The sequence below is a fragment of the Necator americanus genome, chromosome IV (assembly GCF_031761385.1).
Source record: "Necator americanus strain Aroian chromosome IV, whole genome shotgun sequence".
NCBI lineage: Eukaryota > Metazoa > Nematoda > Chromadorea > Rhabditida > Ancylostomatidae > Necator > Necator americanus.
Genome location: NC_087374.1, coordinates 32,342,927 through 32,363,499, shown reverse-complemented (window position 1 = coordinate 32,363,499; position 20,573 = coordinate 32,342,927). Strand labels below are relative to the sequence as shown.

Genomic DNA, 20,573 nt, shown 5'->3' with positions numbered 1-20,573 from the left:
CGTACCCGAGCAGGTTTATCGCGCGCGCGCTCGGCCCAACGGCGACGACGACGACGCTGTGTGCTGCGTCCGCTCGCCCCAACCGCACACACACATACATACACCATCCACCCCCCTCCTCCACCATTCCGCACACATATACACAAACATTCGCATGTGCAGCGCTCACCGTCAATTCCGCTTCAATAAGCTGCTACTACAATTTCGGCCCACTTTTTTTTCCCCCTCGTCGAAATGAAAAATCCTGAAATCATGTGGAAGTCACGTGCACGGTTCATCTCATCTGAATCTCGAGATCTATGATGTACTGTAGTGATTCCGTCGCTTCTCTTCACGCTGATCACGTACGTAACGTTCGATGAACTCGTTACGCATTATCATTAGGTATCGATTGACTTCATGACGAATTCATTATGAATAATTCTTAATTATAATATATAATATAAGAATTCCGTTTCTTTTAAAGAATTTTCTGGAAGTATCCATCTAGGCACCTTTTTGTCATCGCTAATGGCACATAACGTTAAATCGTAAGGAATTATTGAAGAAATATCCCTTTGAACTAACTTAGTCGTTATGTTTCTTTATTTACTTTGCTATGGACTTCTTTTTTTTGCCTAATGAGAGATATCCATAAATATTTACTTCTGTCGTCGTATTCGTATCTATGAACTATTGTATCGATTTTTTCCATCGTCTCTCCTTATCTTAGACATCACTGTGATTTCCCCCGGGGTGTCATTGAAGTCATAAAAATCTCCACTAAAGTTATATTTGGACATATTCACGACTTTTCGCGTCGCTCCACCTTTGTTTGTCATTTCTCTGTTATTGTTTATTCTCGGACTCACATTGTTCCAGTCAGTTAACCGTGTCTTAAGTTATTTCTTTGTTTGTTTTCTAATTCGTTTAATATTGATCGTTTAGTTCGTAAATAAAACGTATACGAACTCGGTTCTATGGCAATAATTACTAATCCGTTCAGGAACTACAGGCGCTAAAATCCTTCCGCCTCCTTTAATTTGTCCGAATAGTTGTTTTACGTGTGTTTCTTCCGTCGTTGATCACTTCTCATTTCAAAATATTACGTCTCTTTTTTGAAGAATTTCCTGTAATCTTAGTCATAGCGAAATCATTGTCATTGAATTATCCTACTATTCTTATTATATGCTGAAAAATATTGCTGGGAAAATTCTCGATAGAAATATAACACGGTTCTCTGAATAAACGCCACAAACGAGTCGTCGTAGTGGGTCCCGTCGTGAATACGTTGAGTTCTTCGTTGCTGAACGTAGCCGAATTTAATTCTGCCATATTTCAGAGCGCTTCGGCGTTGTCTCACGTACTACCGTTGTGTAGCTTCGTAATCAGGATCGAAGCACTACTGTACAAATAATGAGGTTAGTGTGGTTTTTCTTTTCAGAACTATTTCCTCTATGTATATATACCAATGTTATGGCTGAATTTTACGTGGGAAAAAAGAAGAAACTAGATCGGGAGCATCAAAACATCATCAATACCGCTTAGCAATGTTGTTGTTGCGCATTCGCAATGTCGGTGTAAACAATATTAAGCGTCATTAACGTGTTGTTCATGTTCAATTTCCACTAGATCCCATAAAAAACGATCTATTCAATGTACACGAACTACGCCATTTCCATGAAACACGCCCCCACTAGGGCATAAAAGTGCAACTGACGTCTTAAGCCGGCCGTTCTTCGGTCTATCTCATGCTCTTCTCAGTATTCAGACGTTTTGTGGTCAATGACACTTTTTTTTGTCTTACCGTAACAAATGAACAAAGAACAAATCTACAGTAGGTTGTATATTATTAGCCGCACATCGTGCATTCCCTTTTCTTTTTCTCTTCTGTTTGTTAGGCGATGTGGATGTGACAGAATCCTCGCCATCGGCAATGGCAACACAATCTATCTAATGATTGTGACCTGTTTGCTGACCCTGTCGGTAATTTTGCGACGATAAGTGTTCGTGCAAAATTAACGTTAGAGTGATCATCGTTACGGGTTTTCAGCCGCCCGAGCATTGAACTGACACTGAACACACAGCAATCAAAAATGGTGGTGATGGCATTACGGTACCGATTTGCAGTGGCGAGGTGGTCGCAACGGTACCACCTGGTACACAAGTTGTCGTCGAGGCGAAACTTCTCACTTCGGATGTGGACCATACGATAGAAGAAGTACGACAGGAAACGATACAACAAGTACATGAAGCGTTAACGGTGAGTTCATAACCAGGTAGTTTTTTAACGTTTTGTACTGTAAGCAGATCTTTTTTCAATAATCCTCTTTTTTTCGAACCTCTATATTGCAATAAATCTGCAAACGAGTTAGCATCGGTTAGAAAGGCAGTCTTGCTCAATTTTAATCGTTCCTTTGTGTACTATTACAACTTTCCGCCGCTGCCAATAGTGACCAGTATTGTCGATGACCATCTTTGTTACTGATTCTTATTGATTGCGGACACAGCAATCACTATCTGCAGTCGATAACTATCAAAAGCGAAGTTGGCATCGACAACAGTAGTAGAGTATAGTAGCAAGCTCTTCCGGAGCAGTCTATGGTTCTCTATCTCTGCCTAAGTAGTGTAGTGACTGTTCAATTCAATCAACAACAAACCAATCAATCCATTGTTTGTTTATGTAAACATATCCAATTTTTGATTTAACCCTAAATGCTTAATTTCTATGTAGAAAAATAGTACGATCACTCAAATAGAAGACTACTATCATTATGATTTAATCCATGAATTGGTCTAACAATGAACATTCCATGCTATATGTGATTACAACACTTTCTTTATTCACAGAATAAACAAATAACTATTCTGATGCGCTGATAAAAGATAATTGATGAACGTCAGATGAAGTAAATACCCCTGTTGGTAATAACGTCATTACATGGAAAGCGTACTTTTGATGAATAGCCTTCGGGAAATGACTCAAACGAAACGTTGCCGTTCTAGAATAGAGCGAAATCTTATGCAGGAGGTCTCTACGGTGAAGTAATAGAAAATTGACAAAACAAAATAGTAAATCAGTGAACTAGTGATTTCGGAAATAGTAAACGACTCTTTTCGTTCCACATTCAGCTTATTTTTACTTGCCAGGATAAGTACTGTGGAAATGAAATAAACGGCACGTTATTTTTCTCCTGCTAGCTTATCCAAAATTATTTGATTGATTTGATTTGCACAAATTTACTATAGTACGGATTTGTTGCGGGATCGAACCATTTTTTGGCCATGAAAGCATCAATTTTTAAGTCCATTGATGGATATATATGTGCGCAGATAAGTTTGTATTACATAGCAGTATATGCTACCCGTTCCGGTTTAGCGATCAGAGTTCATTTTACCCATTTAAGTAAACCAAACTGGATGCGAATTCTGCAATTACACACTCGAAATTCTGGTTTTAGGTGACAAAGCGGGTCACATGTTAACTATTTTCTCTCAAATACCTGATTTCCACACTTTTTGTGCCCTGTAATGAATAACGGTTTGATTGTTATAAGCAGCTCAGCGCTGTAAAACATGAATCTACTATTTATTGTATGTTTTTTTATGTCAGTATTTGTTTTTGGGTACCTTCACGGTGTCTGTGTTGCAAATCATATGACTGTGTTTTTAGTGCATCACAAGGTGTTTGCTGTAGATGTACATTGAACAATTGTCATGTGATCTTTGGGAGTTACATTAGTTCCTCTATGGAGGGTTTATGTGAATGAGAGGAAACATTCTTAATGTACTTTATTTTTCGCAAACGCATAAGAACGTCAGTTTTGTTTCTAGTTCTAGTTTTTCTTCTAGTTTTTTTCTTTTTTTTACAGGTTGTCGGTCAACCAATTCCGAATTTACCGAACGCAAGGCCTCCTAATCGGACGTTATTCTGCAGAAAATGTGAGGGACATGGGCTACAGGTCGTCCTAAAGGGTCATGCATCCAGATGTCCATACAACAACTGTCAATGCAAAACGGTGGGCAGGTTTTATATCCGAATTCATTCTTCACTTTCAAATGAGGCTGAAATCATGTTGGTGATCTAGAAAACCTGTTCTCCCCCCCCTCTCCCCAAGAAATAATGAGTAACCGAATGGGTTCCAATTTTTTTTGAAACCCGGAAACGTGAGGTAGTAAGTAAAGTTGCACCTTGGAGATTACGGCCGGGTAGAATGCAACCAAAATTTTTTTTACAACGCAGCGATAGGGCGCAACCGGTGTGAGAGTCGTTGTTTTCAATCGTAGTGATGTGGTGTCTACTTGGACGATGAATAGTCTGCGAACGTGACGCATTTACAGTTCGATGCGCTAGAAAACAGCTCATTCACATGAAACACATGTGGTTCCCACACTCGCTGTTGTTGGATGATGATGATCCGATTACATTGAGCCTACTCAACCACCACACTTTCTCTTCCTTCTCAATAGAGTCTGTAGAACTATATGGTGATGATATCATGGTCGATTGAAAACTACCTGAAGCTCGGTGAAGTTACGCAAGCGGCTGCGCACGAAACGGCGCAGTGAAGCTAGCGGTTACGATGGAGAAGGGACCGTCGGCCGTTTCTCTCGGAATGAGCGGCACCAACGAGGATTCCACCTCGGTCCAACCGCTACGCAGCCTCATAAAAATTTAGATTAACGGGAAAAAATAAGGAAAGACAAAGGCAAATGAGCAATCGTTTGAGCCCCTAACCTATTCGACCAGGTTGCACTCTCACGTTGCATGATTTTAAGAAATTTCATGTATCAAGTGCAGCACTGCTGCCGTCTTCGTATGCATTAGAAGAGAAGTTTCTCAATTAAGAACTTCATGGGTTCTTTTTTGCTTTTTAGTTTTCCGACGTTAATTACATTAATCTTTCACGGGCAAAGTCCAAAATGATGGGAGTATACGTGCAAAAGTCAACAGACTGGTGTTTCGCGATTTTTAAAGTGTCTTTAGGTGAACCTGATGCACTCAAGAATTTTTTATCTGAACTGAATTTGAGGTCGGTCCATAGTAGAATCCAAAGCACATGTTGTTGACCTGGGTGGTTGTAAAAAGAGTTGAAAGTTGAAAGATAAGAGAAATAGATCCCAGCGCGAAACGAACACTGCACCAGCATCAGCAAATTGTCAGTTTGAAATTTCGTTTTGCCCCAAACTTTTCTGAAAATATGAAGTTGTAGCGTTAGATCCAACATCAGTTCATATCTTTTTGTCGCATTTCGACATATTTTTTGTCGCATAATCTAGCCTTCCTATGGTTAATGGCGGTCCAGTTTTTTTAAAAGTGTTTCAGTAGATCTTATATGGTTTTTATGTATCAGCTACCTAATTAACCTTATTAACCTTGTTTATTACGTTTTAAAGATACGTTTTGTTTATTGACGACTTTATTTCAATACGTTAGAAATGATGCTATCCAATATAACCGTTCTACTTATTTTACTTCATAAGGAAGTATCTTTTGCCAGCGCTAATAGTTGTGATGTCACAACAAATATGTGGAACTGGTTGAGGAAATCAACAGTCTTTCGTTGTTTTTCCTGTCTCTTTGAAGCAAATAACGTGACGTTGAAGAATTATCAGTTGTTTAAGCCTACCCCGTCTCTTTGTCTTTCTTTAGAACGCCTCGAATTTGCTATTAGTGTTTCAAGGACGTTCTAAGTGTCTGGAACTAGCCAGAAGTGTTCATTGCTTTTTCTCGGACAAGTCACATGATACTTATGACGAAATAAAGTGAAGAGAATAGTGGTTATTTGTAGTTAGGATCTTCGTTTAGAGGTATTTAAGAGATTTGGTCAACTCGTATCTGGAAGAGTAAAAATAACAACCACTTAAAATAACCAACGCCTCATTCGATAGTATCCAAGGAACGCGAGATGCTTGGCTCGAAAACGTTGTCCGACATGCTTCTTCAGTTCAAAATTTTCAGCGACGTGCCTTTCATATGAAAATTTGCTTAAGTGAAAGGTGAAGTTGAAAATAAATCTCATTTGATAGGTTTAAATATTTTGAAAAAAAAAACTATTGGAAGAAATCTGAGAACTGGAATTATGCGAGCAAGAATTTCTAGTTTCTTACTAAAAATTCTCGAAATGTTTCATGATCTTTGGCTTTAGAAAGTGGTAATTGCATTGCTGATTGAATTTAGATGTGTGGATCTTTACTTTTTCATCCAGTTCCCATTGCTCTTGAGTGTTCCCGTAAGTGAAGTTAGTGTATGCGTTGTTTTAGTGCTCAAATGTGATGTCGATGAGAGCTAATGCGATCATAAGAAGATATCGGACGCGAACACTTGAAGGTGGTCTTGTGTTGAAACCGGTACATTTCAAGAATGGAAACACACGCCTTAGGGTATTTCCCAAATACGTTGATGGTATGTTTATTTTTCAAAATAACTGCTAACCTTAGAGTATCTGCTATGGTGGTAACTATTAAGATATGAACGCATTTTCAAGTGTCCCTACTTATACAGAGTCTGACGCATTACCGATCCCAATGGAACGTCCTCGTGAGAAAAATCCGTCTGGAGACGACGGTTCTGTAAAAAGTCAAACCATGCCTATTACACCCCCTGGGCATGGAGCTGGACCATTTGCAGTGAAGCGCAGTTTTAGCGAAGTAAGTCACGATCTTGAATTACATGATCCTCAACCCTACTGCATAAAGAGTTATCGATTTACAGACCCAAGTGGACTGTCTTCAGGAGGCAGAAAAACGCTCGTCACCAAAGAGATCGTATGCTGAACCCGCTACTGCTGGTTCACCAGTAGAAACCAGTCCACAGCCACAATTTGCTCAGTATACTCAGCCCAATCTACTAGATTTACTTTTAAGTAAGTTTCCTTCTTGCACGTCTTCTCGAATGTTAGATGAATTTGTTCTTTGCTATGCTAGTTACTATGAGATTAATCTTTAATCATGACATTCCTTTTCCATTTCCGCATCACCCAGGTGGATGAAAGAACTCAATCAGCTTAGTCACTAATGAGTTCTCGTTACCGAGTAAGAGTAGGTGCTAATTTTAAGTTCGAGATTCTTTCGCACGTTGCTTAGTAACGCACAACGAAGGTTCTGCATGACAAAGAATGGTTTCTAGGCGACACCATTAAAAGCTGGAACTTAGTGTTTTTGGCTATATTTAATTACATAACATTGTCAAAAATTGTTGACATTTTTCTGGTGTGTTTTTGGATAACAAGCAGCTCGGAGTCAGTGAGCAAAACAGTGATTTTTGAAAAGTAAAGATGCTTTTTTAAAAATATGTTCAACTTTATGCACAGGAGCTTTTTGAAACGTTTTGCTTCACTGAAAGGGAGGCATTCTATCTTTCAAAGAAAATCGTTAGTGAAATCAAAAATTATTAATGACCGAATGTTTGCTTCTCTCCGTAGATTCTACACTTCCCATCAAGAGAAGTCGAACAATAAGGGGAGATGAAGATTACACTAATTGCATCTTGTTTAGAACATCAACTGTCGAACCACGATCCAGCGACTGACCTTCTGACTCAAGGACTTCTTGGTCTACCAACTAGTTGTCTGCCTATTTGCTCTTTGCCGCCTTACGATCCTCCATCCTCAACACTTCTTGCCTCATCACTATCTAGTCTACCTACTGCCTCACTTACATATTCATCACCAGTGACCTCCTACCAGAACCCGTTTCTGACTGCGTCTTCGTTCATCAATTCATCATCAACAACTCTAGAAGAAAAGGTGTGTAATAAATTTTCTCCTTGTATATTTCGTTCCCACAATTTCTCTTCGTTGATATCGTTGTTCTTTGCGGTGGCAACAAAACGCCGTTGCGAATGAGTTAAACCCAATTTTATTCTGATGGCTAAAATTTGCAACTGGTTTTGGTGGAATCACTGAAATTGTCATCATTGCAGGAACCTATCGTCTGTCCCACTAGTCAACTTAGCGAACTATCAATTGGTATCTCAGAACCGCCGGTTTCTGAGCAGCAAAAGTTGACCCCGGGAATGATTATGATAGCCGGTGAGCAGCTTTTATTTCGTTTTGTTCTTTGATCTTTTGACAATCTCATCCCCTTCTTTTCTGAAGCAGTAGAACTTTGGGTTAATCTTCTTTTGTTTTTTGTGCTTTGTTTCCATTTACTTTGTTTACTAAAGTCTCCTTCAATTTTTGTTTAAGCTAAACCTGATGTTCGGTGGTGCAGCACCTATGATTTGTGTAAAGATTGGACTGTTCTTAACACTTTAACTGCTTAATTAATTTTATCCGTTTCAAGGCAGCCAAATGGAAAGAGAGCCGGAGCGATTTACTGCCAATCTCATGATCTCACCTACAGCTGACAAAAGCCATCCACTTTTCAAACAATTCCTCGCCACTGTCAGAGAATTGGAGAAGCAAATGCTTTCTGAGTTTAGAACGTGACAGTGTGCGGATCATCGTAATACAGTATGAAATTTCCATGTTCAGTGTTTATTGTTAGGATTTTAGCGTTTTGTTATGGGTATTTTTAAAAGCAGGAGTTCTGATATAGTTCATTCTAACAGGCAACTATTGTGAAAGTTGTGTGATTTTGCTATTCTTTTAATGTTATTTGACTTTTCCTTTGAAAGACTTACCTCGCTACAGAAAAAAGGCTAAAAAAAATTTCTACTTCAATTATAGGATTTTATCATAGTGTTACTTATCACATTTCGTTAATAGAAATTTTACTTATGACATGTCTTCAATAGAAATTTTACAATGTATCATTTTTGAGCGTTCTTCAATGAGAAGTGGTTGTGTTGTCGTATATTTTTCTTTGTATGGTATGTGTTTTTTTGCCACATTTCTGAATGGAATTAATGTAGTTCCTCAGTACATCAACTAGATTTTTAATTTTAAAATTTATTTCAAACTGCGGTAATAAGTCTTGACTTTTCGCTGCACAAATTTATATAAAAGATTCGGGTTTTGTGTATTGTTTTGTATTCCACGACTGAGCGTTTGGCAATTTACGATGTTTTGTACTAGCGTCAGCAGTAAGCATAGGTTCGTGTGCTTATGAAAACCGGACAATCATTTGTTTGTTGTAGTACTAATATCAAGCATTTGGTTTGTTCAAACGCATACTTATGAAGAATTCCGTTGCTACCGAAGTCTGAAAACGACGCGGCTGTATTTCGACGACCATCTCCGAGTTGTTTTGCACATGAGGATTGTTTCGTAAGGATTGTCGTAGTATTTGACCGACAGAATAATTGGCCGGACGAAGTTATGCGAATTGAAGGCGTAAGAATGACACATATTCCGTCCGAAGTTTTTTTCTTACAAGAGGCTAGTAAAATACTGAGGAGAAAATAGCAATACAAGAAAAATGATTAGAACAATGGTCGGTTCCGTCAATTCCTAGACGAACAACTTACGATCAGTCTCCTCTGAGGCTTTCCATGAGAAAGAGGAAAATAAGCGTTGGCTTGCGGAGGCTAGCCTGTAAACTAAGTTAATGCATTCATCCTCTCAGAGGAGTGTGGCACCAACCCCGGATGTGCCAGACTGCTCAGAGATGAAGGGGTCAAAGGATTGGGTTGCGCTGGGATGGTTTCGAACCATCGATCGATCGTGCAGATATAGGGGAACCCATTACCGACTGCGCTCCACCCGCCTTTTTCTAGCGATAAGACACGAATCAACGTCAAAAATGTAGAAAATGGATCATATCGAAATGGCCGTAGTGGTCTGTGGAAAATAAAGTAATAGCTCACTAAGCAAATGAATTTTGTGACAATCAATTTGAACGGCAAACTCTCACACTTATTTTACAAACCATGTACATTCATTGTTCATTTCATTCATTTTACATTGTATACCATTCAGAATATTGGGGGAAGATGTTGAGGTCGGAGCGTGGAGGATGAGGGGAGCAGGGGACAGAGCTAGGAACCACCAAGATACGGTGGCAACTGTAATCTCAATCTCTTCGAGCCCTTTGCAAAAATTAAAAAAAAAAAGTTTCAAGGACTTTTCAAATCTTTCTGGAAGAGGGAGCCATTATGATCCGTTCGCTTGCTGGTGCAAGTGCCTATTCAAAACAAATTCAGTGTTATTTACCCCACATGACCCATAGTTGCTCCTCTTATGAGTTCTCATCGTTTTTCTTTTTATTACCTCGTTATTGAAGGGCCGCAACGTTAACTGTAGATTGAACTAGAATTTTTTAATCCATGATATAGTTTTCTCTTTGTCACAGCGTTGAGAGAAATACTTCGGTCGTAAATATCTAAAGAAGAACGTACTTTTCCTTCTGTTCTTATAGAAGTGCACTTCGTGAACATATTAGAAGGGTCGTGCAGTGAAAGTTCTCTCGAAATCCAATTTCCCAATTTCTTTCATAGTCCAAAGATTCAAATAAATACTGTCCTTCACGGGCAAATGTCCTGAAAGGAGAAGAATAGACGAGTCGATATCAAGTGATGGGAGACATTTATTACGCCGCCTCGAATGGTTGCCTATGCCCTTACCGTTCTCAAATATTTATAAATGCTATATTCTCGGATTCTTAAGACCTGCAATTATTTTGTGTGTCCACCTAATAATTTGATTAGCCGCTTTTGGTCGTCCTGGAACAAATAATCATCATTTTTCCAGGAACTCATTTCATTTGCGCCGTTTTTTTCTTTTCTTTGCAAATGTTTCTTGAAGTCGTACGAAGTTGCATGTTTAGGTCCTACAAAAAATAAAATCCTAATTCAGAAAACGTTTAAAAAAAGTAATTTGTTTTATTTAAGTGGTAATTCCAGAATATCGGGGGTTACAGACCAGTTCGGATCTGATCGATAAGTCGCATAAGTTGCAATATTTTATATTCCAGTACAAAAATCACTGAAGATAGCAATTTTTGAGGCACAATGGTGGTCGCTGAATTCTTTTCTCGAAGGCAACGCTGATAGAAAAGGTGAGGTCCAAATATAAGTATTGACAACATGACTTGTCTGACTTAGTCAGCGGGGTGGTACTACTGCTTGGCACTGTTGCTCGAATTTTCACCGAAGCTTCGAACATAGCTCTGCCTAACCTTTTCAATCTATAGTTGAGTCAAAACGACATGAGGCAAATGCCGTTGCGTTGGCTGCGGCGCTTGAAACGGCGCGGTAGAGCGTAGCGGTTGCGATCGTGTAAGGATCCTCGCTACCGCCACCCATCTCTGTAGTTTGCTATAGTCCCACCTTGGTTCCAATCGTTATCTCCACCGCACCACTTCGAGCGCAGCTGCTTACGCAACTGTCCGTGCTTCATGTCGTTTTGGCCCGATCATACAACAAAAGCTCGCACAGAATCTATCCATTCATTACTGTTGTATATCCTGCGAGACTTGGTGTCTCACGTGAACCTCTTGTTGACACCGAGTTACCCTAGTACCTCAGGTCGACAATGTCCGGCTTTTCAGCGCAACGAAACGGAGAGTTGTTACCAAAAAATACCACACTCGGTCTAAGTATCTGACCTATTTGGGTGTGCTTTGGCAGTGTGCTGGACAACAGTATCTTTCGCAATATCTGGTGGACTTCCGTATAATTGTGCAAGTTATATAGCTCGTACGTCGCCGTACCGTACACTTAAGTGCCTGATTGCATTTGGTATAAGTAGAACCACCGCGAGTAGGTGTATTTGGGTCAAAACGACATGAAGCTCGGTGCAGTTGTGTAAGCAGCCGCGCTCTAAGCGGCGCGGGAGAGCTAGCAGTTGGGATCCAGGTGGGACCATTCAGGTGCTGCTAGCAAGGGTTCTCACCTCCATTTTTAACCGCTGCGCTCTACCGCACCGCTTCGGAGCAGCGGCTTACGCAGCTGCACCGAGCTTCGTGTTGTTTTGGTCTGACTTACCGATCAGAGTCATGTACGCGGCCCATTGAGAACATTAAGGATAGAGGGTAAAGTGTCCGGCGTTGATCAATCCGCTTGGGATGCGCCACTGCGCTTCAGAATCGATTCAGAATCGTTTGGGGTTTTCGGAAGTGCAGCTAGTCTACACTGTGACTTGCAGGGTCTAGCAAATATGTGAAGTTAATATTTTTATCCTCCTAGACAAATCTGGTACCAACCTCGGAGAGATGAAAGGCTCAGTTGGCACTGGGGCGATTTCGAACCGTTCGTCGACAGTGCAGTCACAGTGGGACCTCTTAATGACTGAGCTACATCCGCCGCTATTGAAAACATAGATTTTAAAATAGAGGGGGTTGAGGTTGGCTTTCATGCTGGCCAATGGATCGACCCTATCATTTTTGTGGATCACAGTTTCATCCTGGAGCTAATTAAGCTCTATTCTGAAATATAATCGCCACCATTAACCATGGTCCTCTGAACCCACTTTCATGGTTTTATTGTCTCCCATCGTATGATGAAGCATGGTGAATCGACAACACGAAGCAGGAAGTGGGAGCTCTCCGCGGTGAACGGAGTGAAGAACGTTTTTCTGCAGCTTGGCTCTTTTTCGCATGACTCTTTCGTTGGAAACGTGAGATTAGCTCACTGTTGATGGGCTACTACGCAGGTCTTTAAGCTGCACATGAAGAGATTTTGCCTTCTGCTCATTCAGTTTGGAGAATTCTTTGAAAACCATGTCTACATCTTGCGTGGCTGTGCCAAAGGCACCAAAATGAGGGTAGTTAGGATAGCTGAAGTAATGAAAATTGTCGGTACCACACTACTCAAGAATCGCACGATTTTTTTCTGGTCCGAAAAATTGCAACCGGCGATTCACACTCTATCTGGAGTCTGTTGAAAACACTCAATATTTTTTTCTTTTGAACATAACTGCCTATATGATTGAGGGGAAGCAAAAGTCAACGTAAAGGTAAATGCTGCGATGGGTACCTTCTTACCTATCTATAGTAGGGTCAAAACGACATGAAACACGTACGCAATTGCGTATGCGGCTTCTTTCGAGGCGCTTCGGTGGGACGTAGTGGCTAGGAGCGTGGTGAAATCCTTGCTGGCACCACCCATCGCTGCAGTTGGCGACGGGCCCACCTCGGTTCCAACTGTTGCCTCCACAGTGCCGTTTCGAGCGCGTACGCAAATGCACATCAACTACACTCGTGTTTCATGTCGTACTGACCCGACTATAGGTACCATCTCTGCATCTCTGCACCTTAGCCGCGCCGCTTCGAGTGCCGCCGCTTACTCAAATGCTTGTAAGCAAGTTATAGTCGCGCCAAAATGACCGAGCTTCAGGTCATTTTGACCCGACTATAACTTGCCTATTCCACTAATCAGTACCGTCTTTATTATGTTGCTATTGCTAACGGGTGGGGAAAATAAAAGTGGCTCTAGGAAAAAAGTTTTAGGTTACAAAGAAACATATCAAAGGAAAGGAAACGGTTGCTAACCTGCTTATAGAAGATGTTGGAAATGACAACCATTCATCCTTTGTACCTTCAACCCCTGTAAGCAAGTTGCGGAAGGAAGATCGAAGCTGGACTGCTGGAATGTCGGCAATTTGATCAGTAGTGTTCTGCTGCTGTTCTTGGAGACTATAAGGGACTATACAGTTTAGTTCACCTTAGGGAGAATTAAAAGTAATCACAAAAAGTAATCGCACACTGACATATCAGGTGACCGAGGTGGCCAGCTAGGTCCGAGATCACACTAAGCTCTGCCAACTACTCTGTCAAGAGTGAAGATTGTGTGAATGTGATCCATGGTTCGGCGAGATGTATAGGCAGTTGGATTATGCTGTTGGAAGTAGGTCTTTTCGTCCTCAGTTAATGCTGCCACAAATGGATTGAAAATGTTGGAAATGTAACGCTCCGAATTCACCGACTGACGGAGAAAATGGAACCAATTATGCGACACTGCAGACACTGCACACCACACACCCTTCACAATCTTCTGATCATGGTATGGTGTATGGTGGAAGTGATGCGAATTATCCGCCGCCTACCTGTACCTGCCATTCTGTGAGTTGATATAATCACTCAGGTGTAACCAGGCTCTGTCAGAAATAAAGAAACGATCCACTTGCACGTCACCACGTAGTGTAGCCACTCGTCCGGACCAATTTAATTTGCAACATCTGCTACAGTGTAAGGAGGTTAACGAACCATCTCCTTTCCTTTGATGTATTTCTTTGGAACCTGGAACTCTTTTCCTTCCTTGGGCCACTTTTATTTGCCCCACCCGTTATTACTATCATTATTATAATTTTGTGTATTAACGGGTTTATTCTGCTACGTATTTGTGTCGGTCACGAAATTCCAAAAGGCAGTGATATGGGTCCCACGGCGTCGGTTGATCGACATAAGACAGAAGTGATAGATATTTCACGGCTGGGGTTGGTGCGACGACGCATGAAATTAGAATCGGCGGGTTTTTGGTTTTGTTGCAAAGTAAACGAGATATTGTGAACCGTTTCGTGGCTCGATGCACCCAAAGGCACGTCAACTATGCCTACTCGCTTGTGGTTACCCTCACCATATTTGTCGGATCCTTCCTTCAAAGACTTGATGTATGCATACAGACGGCTGCTTAAATAGTAGTTAGCAGTTTACCTTACCTTACGTACTACCTTTATCTTTATTAATACGGTGATGGTGTTCATGTCGTTTTATGTGTGCATTCTGTGTTAATTTGCTGGGTAGAAAGATGAAAACGTAGTCTAATACTTCAAAATAGACTTTCAAATTGCTGCGGTATCGAAGAAACATAGATGTAAAATCAGATTTGAGTATAGTCTAAATGTAGAATAATCAAAAAAATAGTAGCTAAATTGTAACAAAAATGACTACAAGAAAAACCATCTATCAATGTGTATGTTTTTGAAAAGAATTGTGAGGACCGGCTTTATCCGGGCCTTCATATTAATTTTATTGTATTCCCCTATTAGTCATCATTATTATTGCGTTTCAAAGTTCTGGTAAACGTGATGAATGTGGTGCTGGTGTATCGCACTTATATGTAGCTACCTTTGCTTTCTATGCTTGCAGACGGTTCCAGATCATAGTTAAAGGGATCAGCTCACGAATCTGAGGCGGTACAGGTTTCAGGTGGAGTATTCGTGTACGCCATACTACATTATGGAGAGGGAGTGATTCCATCCATTTCCTCCAAATTGCCGTAAAAAACGGCCTGGAAGATGCGGTGCGTGCACAAGGCTGGCGCGCTCCAATTGAACCCGTTGTAGAAAATAGCGCGCCGGAACGCTCGAAGCCGTATCTTCTGGGCCGTTTTTTTTACGGCAATTAGGAAGAAATGGATGGAATCACTCTTCTCTCCATAGTCTACGATCCCGTATACGAATACTCCACCTGAAATCCGTACCACTTCAGATTCGTGGGGTGACGCCTTTGAATAAAATTTAAAAAAAAGATGGGAGCGGTGGGATTTAAGTAGTACTAACATCTTTGTAGGGATAAACTCTGTCTCCTAAAGAAGAAAGAAAAAGACTAAAGAGGAAGGAACATTTCCTTGTATTTTCTTTAAATTCATAACATCTTATATTCTTCTAGAAAGAGGGATCAATTCTCGTCGATCATGCCCATCACTGATTATTGAACAATTTATTGAACAACCAGGGCGTGTTACCAGTTTAGGTGTGCATGCGATTGTATTGCTATGCACACATTGTGATCGATTGGTGTTTAAGGTGCTGAGATAAAGCTTTAATATATGTACTTGTGTTTTATTTCAACTTCTTAAACAATCACCCATTTGTTTAATAGATTGCGGCTATTTTTTTTGTTCCTCAACGAATTGACCCCTATTTATCTTTATGTACACTTTTCCTGACCATAGACTTGTGGCCAGAAATGCTTGCTTGCAAAGCTTAGTGGGTAATGATTGTTTATCTTATCACTATTACCCTAAACCACTTTACGGAGCGTTCCTTTGAGATATAGGTATTTGGTCAGAGCTTTTTTTTTCTTGTTGTGGTTCCAGACGTCGTCGTTCACTGGCAGATTGTTCTCGAACGCCTCCCTCCGCTGTTTATTTTATCTGCTTACAACAAGTTCTCGAATTAGGTCCCATCGTACCGCCGTCCGCTCGTTCACCAACAGATCTTTGTCAATGAGCTCCACAATGAAGAAAAAACTCATTATCGGTATGTGTTTCTACTATATTTATGGAATTTTTTTTCTCATCTTTTTCTTTTTTTTAAAAATCTTTTTAAAAATTTCGAAATGAAGTGCTGCTGGCTGAAAACGCTGAAATGTATGTAATTCCACATCCTTCAGTTCTAGCTAAGAAGTAATGTTTTACAAAAATAAATCATCTTAAAAACATTTGAATTTTTGCAGAAGTCAAAGAACAGGCGATACGAATACTCTGCTTTTAGTTGACAAATATTTTTCTCATCAAAAAATGTATCACGGGTCGAAAAGTGGACAAAAATGTGGAAATTCATGGCAGAATTAGACTTATTTCCATTCTCCTGGAGTCATCATAAATGAACCTCTGTGAGCAAATAAATCATGTTCCTATTCAGGAGCGGTGACTGTAGCTACAAAGTTTTTTTCTCCTACAACGCTGTGACCTATTAATTTTACATTCAAAAATTTCAACAACACGATTTTAGTATGGTCAATTTCACCCCAAAATATTGAATCCTTTTATTAGTTATTACATTCGTATAATGAGTGAAAATTTTTGCGTTGTTTTCTTTAAGAGGCCTGAACAAAAGAATCTCTTTTTCACTTTATGTCGAACTGGCTAAAATTTTCCAAATGAAAGCTTCGTACAGATACCGATGGAGTTTCGGATGACATGCGAGCCATTTCACTGGCTATTCAGCATCCTGACGTTGAGGTGAGTAATGTTGCAAGCAAATGTTTGAAATAATCGTATTTTTTGAGAAGTGGAGCTAGGGATAGGAACGTTCAGTTGCCCAGTTAATAAGATGAAAGTGGTAAAAGTGGTGGAAGTCATGTGACAAAAGTCATCAATCTAATTTTTCTGGATGTGTAGTCACAACAAATCAAAGGCATCGTAGCACGAAATAGACGTTGCTGGGAAATTTGTGGAAAAACATGGAGTTTGGGGTAGATTACGAGCACAAGCGTGGCTCCACTCAATTCTCACTAATCACCCTGAACAATCGCGTGGGAAACTGCGTTTGTTCCTGCGAGGCGTCTGAATAGGCGCCGCTCTTGAGCACGCAGGACGTCCACGAGCGAGGGATCGAAGATCAATGAAGTCTCCTCCGTAGAATACTCAAATAAAACAATTGGATAGGCTGGTGATGGGACCAGCACGTGCAGAAGTGTGTTCTAACGTATCCTCGTAGGAACAAATGCCGTTCCCACGCCGTTGTTCAGGATGACCAAGGGGAATTGAGTGGGGTAACGCTCCTGCTCGTAATCTATACTCCAAACCCCGTATTTTCCACAGATTGCCCAACAATGTAAATTTTGTGATACACTACCTCTAACTTCTCATCTCTTTTCTAAGGTAATCGCCATCACAACAGTCCACGGAGGTGTACCTGTTGAACAGGCAACCGCAAATGCGGCCCGAGTACAAAGAGCGAACGGTGTTGAGGTAGCCGTAATTTTTTGTTTACTGCTCTTATCACGCGCATTTATTTAATGTTTTTTAAGGAATCCATACCAATTTACATGGGTTCACCGGAAGCTATTATAAGGAAACCGTTCGTCGTTCATTCTTTCTTCGGAATCGATGGAATTGGCGATCGGCCTGATGCTTTTCCAGAAGTATGAATATTAATATTAATTTAGGAGAAGAGGTGGTTCTTATGAACGGTAGCATGCACCAATCGTATGCTGAATTCCGCTCGACTTCCGAATTCAATTGCCCACCCTATTTCCTTTTTGTTGTTCTCAGAAAGTCGCTCAACGCTTGAAAGGGTGGAGAATTGAATAGGTTTTAGAATTTGAGAGTTGAATTCATATGTGTTACGGAATTTAGGTTTCTTCGTCGGATTTTGCCGCTCATGAACCAGAATCGGCTGCTCTTGCGTTGATTCGCTTAACAAAAGAACACAAGGATGTTACTGTTGTTTGTCTCGGGCCGTTAACAAATATTGCATTGGCCTATAAGTTGGACTCCTATTTTGCGAAACAGATCGGGAAACTCGTTATTATGGGTGGCAATTATTACGGTATCTGCATATTACAGTCTTGTAATTGACTGCTGTACATATATAGGGGAAAGCATCGTCTGTTAAGGTGTTGGAAACGTGAGCGAGTTCTCATCGGCCGAGTTCAACTTCAGCGGTGATCCGGAAGCAGCAAAGATTGTACTCGATGAAATGAGCACCGATGTGACTCTTATACCGTGGGAAAATGTCTATCTGGATCGAGCTAAAGTGATTCTTTTTTTTTTTTTGCGAAATTCTTATAGGCAAATACTTCACAATTTCTTACCATTATTTTCTTTTTCCTGGAATGAGATTATTGTTTATGTTTTCTTAACTTTAAAACAAATGGAAGTTACACGTTACACAAGAATCTCTTTTTAAATTTTATTTGTACCAAAGCAGAGGATTAAAAGGAATCACGTCTGAAATTGGAAAAATTTTGTTTGCTCGCAAATTATTGAGATGCTCTAATAGAAGAAGGTAATAATCTGCTGTTCTTAAATGGTTCTCATTTAGCACGAGGCTGAGATCAATTTCGACGCTCATCTGAAAGTTGATACTCCACTGGCATCGTTTCTTGCTCTGGCTACACGCATCCGTTCGTTCTACAATTTTTTTAATTACCTAAAATTTTTTGCTTGCTGTGGTAAAGAACGCATTTAAGAATTGTCGCTTGACCACATCAATAATTAATATCATTTTGAAAGTCAGCGTATCAAGAAACTAACGTAGTTGGAAAACCTGTGAGAAAATATAGAGCTTGGAATTTCGATTACAAATATGAGTGCGGCTGCACCCAATCCCATCGAATCGTTCAGAAAAAGAGCGTGGGAACATATGCAGTTCCTACGAGGTACGGTAGAGCGCCAGCCTCCGGCTTTTCCACTCTCCGATCTCCTCAGCAGCCTACTTATTGACTTCACTTGAAGAAGCTGTCGAGGAGATTATCTTCATCGATTCCTAAACTTTCGCTCGGCGGGACGCAGCACGTGTGCAAAAGTGGCGCGTTCTAACGTAACTCGTAGGAACTGAGTAGGTTCCCATTCCGTTTTTAAGAACGGTTAGGGGGGATTGAGAGCAGTAATCTAAACCACGGAGACTATATTTTCTCAGACTATTCCCAACTACGTCAGTTTCGTGATTCGCTGCCTTTAAAGGAAGTTAACTTGTTTTGTTTCTTATGGAATCCCCTTTTCAATCCGTCCTTCTAACGCGCACACGCTGACTATCGAAGCCGAACGTTGCTCCACTAAAATGAAAATGAAGACCTATCTTGGGATTTTTCAGCGCGTGAAGTTATGGGCAAGTATGGTCGACAATATGGATACTGCGATGAGATAGCTGTTGCAGTCGCTATAGATGAAAAGGCTATAGCAAAAAAGACCATGGATCTCCGTACCAGTGTTGAACTTCATGGACAGATGACCAGGTGGTGTTCTACGTCTACATCATCCATTTTTTATGTGATTTTTAGCGCTGGTCAATTTTGAAAGGAAATATTCCCGGATGGAGCTTAGTTTCAGAGGTCAAGTGGTGGTAGACTGGATTGGAGTTCTTTGCGATCTCGACGGCACTGTCACCGATGCTCAAATTGTGAGAGAAAGTTGCAAAACACGACGCAGCGTACATGTTATAGTAGACTATGACACGAAAGTTCTCGATCAATGGATGCATAATACCGTTCGTGGAAAAAGAACTCCATGGTGAAAAAATCGATGGGTTGACTGACGTAAGTGTGAATATTTTAGTATTTATGTTTGGAGCATTCTGCGGAAAACGTAGTGTTTGAGTTATAGATTACGGAAACGAGCGTGGCCCTGCTCAATTCCTCCTATTCGTCTTAAAAATTGGCGTGGGAACCGTCTTATTTCCTACGAGGTGCGTTAGAACGCGCACCCTTATGTTCGCGTCGCGTCCATAAGCGAGCGGTCGAGGGTTAGTTGGGTTTTGCTCACCAGCCCATTCAAGAAGAACTAATGAATAAGTTGCTGAGGGGAACGGACCGCGTACAGGGGTGCGCGTTCTAACGTACTTCGTAGGAACTAAAGCTGTTTCCACATTAATTTTTGGGACGACTAGGAGGGATGGGTCCACTCTCTTTTCCTTAACCTACAACCCGTACTCTACGTTTTCCCTGATGTATCCGTTCCAGACAAATTCCTTTAAATAGAGATAGTATGGGTGGCGATGCGTCGCGGTCATTTGGGCGAACATACGTGCCGGCGACTATGTCTCATTCTAGGCATTCAATCACCGCAGCTGCGATGATCACGTGTTTGGCGGTCCACTTAGTAGTCCTACCGCATCCATGTTGTGAGAGTAAATTCTCTTTATGTTGAAGTCACAACATGGCTATTTACAACATTCATAAGGAAGGTACATTGTTGACATCATTTTAGACTAGATAACCCTCTCCTATTGTGTACCTTTCGTTTTTGAATTCAGCTATCATGCATCGTTCTGTAAAAATTTCAAAACTGTGCTTATTCTGCCTCCTGTGACTTTGCGGAACTT

General features: G+C 40.7%; 2 protein-coding genes across 4 annotated transcripts; both read left to right on the top strand.

Moving 5' to 3' along the window:
• Positions 1-1,395: 1,395 nt before the first annotated feature.
• Positions 1,396-8,411, top strand: RB195_003468 (uncharacterized protein; the record flags this gene model as incomplete). 2 transcript variants are annotated; one of them, XM_013447789.2, is made up of 9 exons in its annotated part: positions 1,396-1,400; positions 2,110-2,242; positions 3,852-3,998; positions 6,244-6,385; positions 6,485-6,630; positions 6,695-6,845; positions 7,477-7,727; positions 7,904-8,012; positions 8,266-8,411. In XM_013447789.2, the coding sequence occupies 9 exons, from the start codon at positions 1,396-1,398 to the stop codon at positions 8,409-8,411; spliced, it is 1,230 nt and encodes a 409-aa protein (XP_013303243.2). The 2 variants fall into 2 exon arrangements, with proteins under 2 accessions (XP_013303243.2, XP_064057008.1); XM_064201127.1 differs by lacking the exon at positions 1,396-1,400 and adding an exon at positions 1,936-1,961 and having other exon boundaries at positions 6,716-6,845.
• A 574-nt stretch (positions 8,412-8,985) lies between these two features.
• On the top strand, positions 8,986-20,376 carry RB195_003467 (uncharacterized protein; the record flags this gene model as incomplete). Of its 2 annotated transcripts, XM_064201125.1 has the most annotated exons (13): positions 8,986-9,017; positions 9,107-9,191; positions 15,902-16,064; positions 16,704-16,768; positions 17,411-17,500; positions 17,560-17,673; positions 17,888-18,080; positions 18,148-18,287; positions 18,576-18,657; positions 19,347-19,488; positions 19,583-19,652; positions 19,699-19,788; positions 20,302-20,376. In XM_064201125.1, 13 exons carry the CDS (start codon positions 8,986-8,988, stop codon positions 20,374-20,376), a joined length of 1,341 nt encoding a protein of 446 aa, XP_064057006.1. The 2 variants fall into 2 exon arrangements, with proteins under 2 accessions (XP_064057006.1, XP_064057007.1); XM_064201126.1 differs by lacking the exons at positions 8,986-9,017; positions 9,107-9,191 and having other exon boundaries at positions 16,031-16,064.
• Between the last annotated feature and the right edge of the window lie 197 nt (positions 20,377-20,573).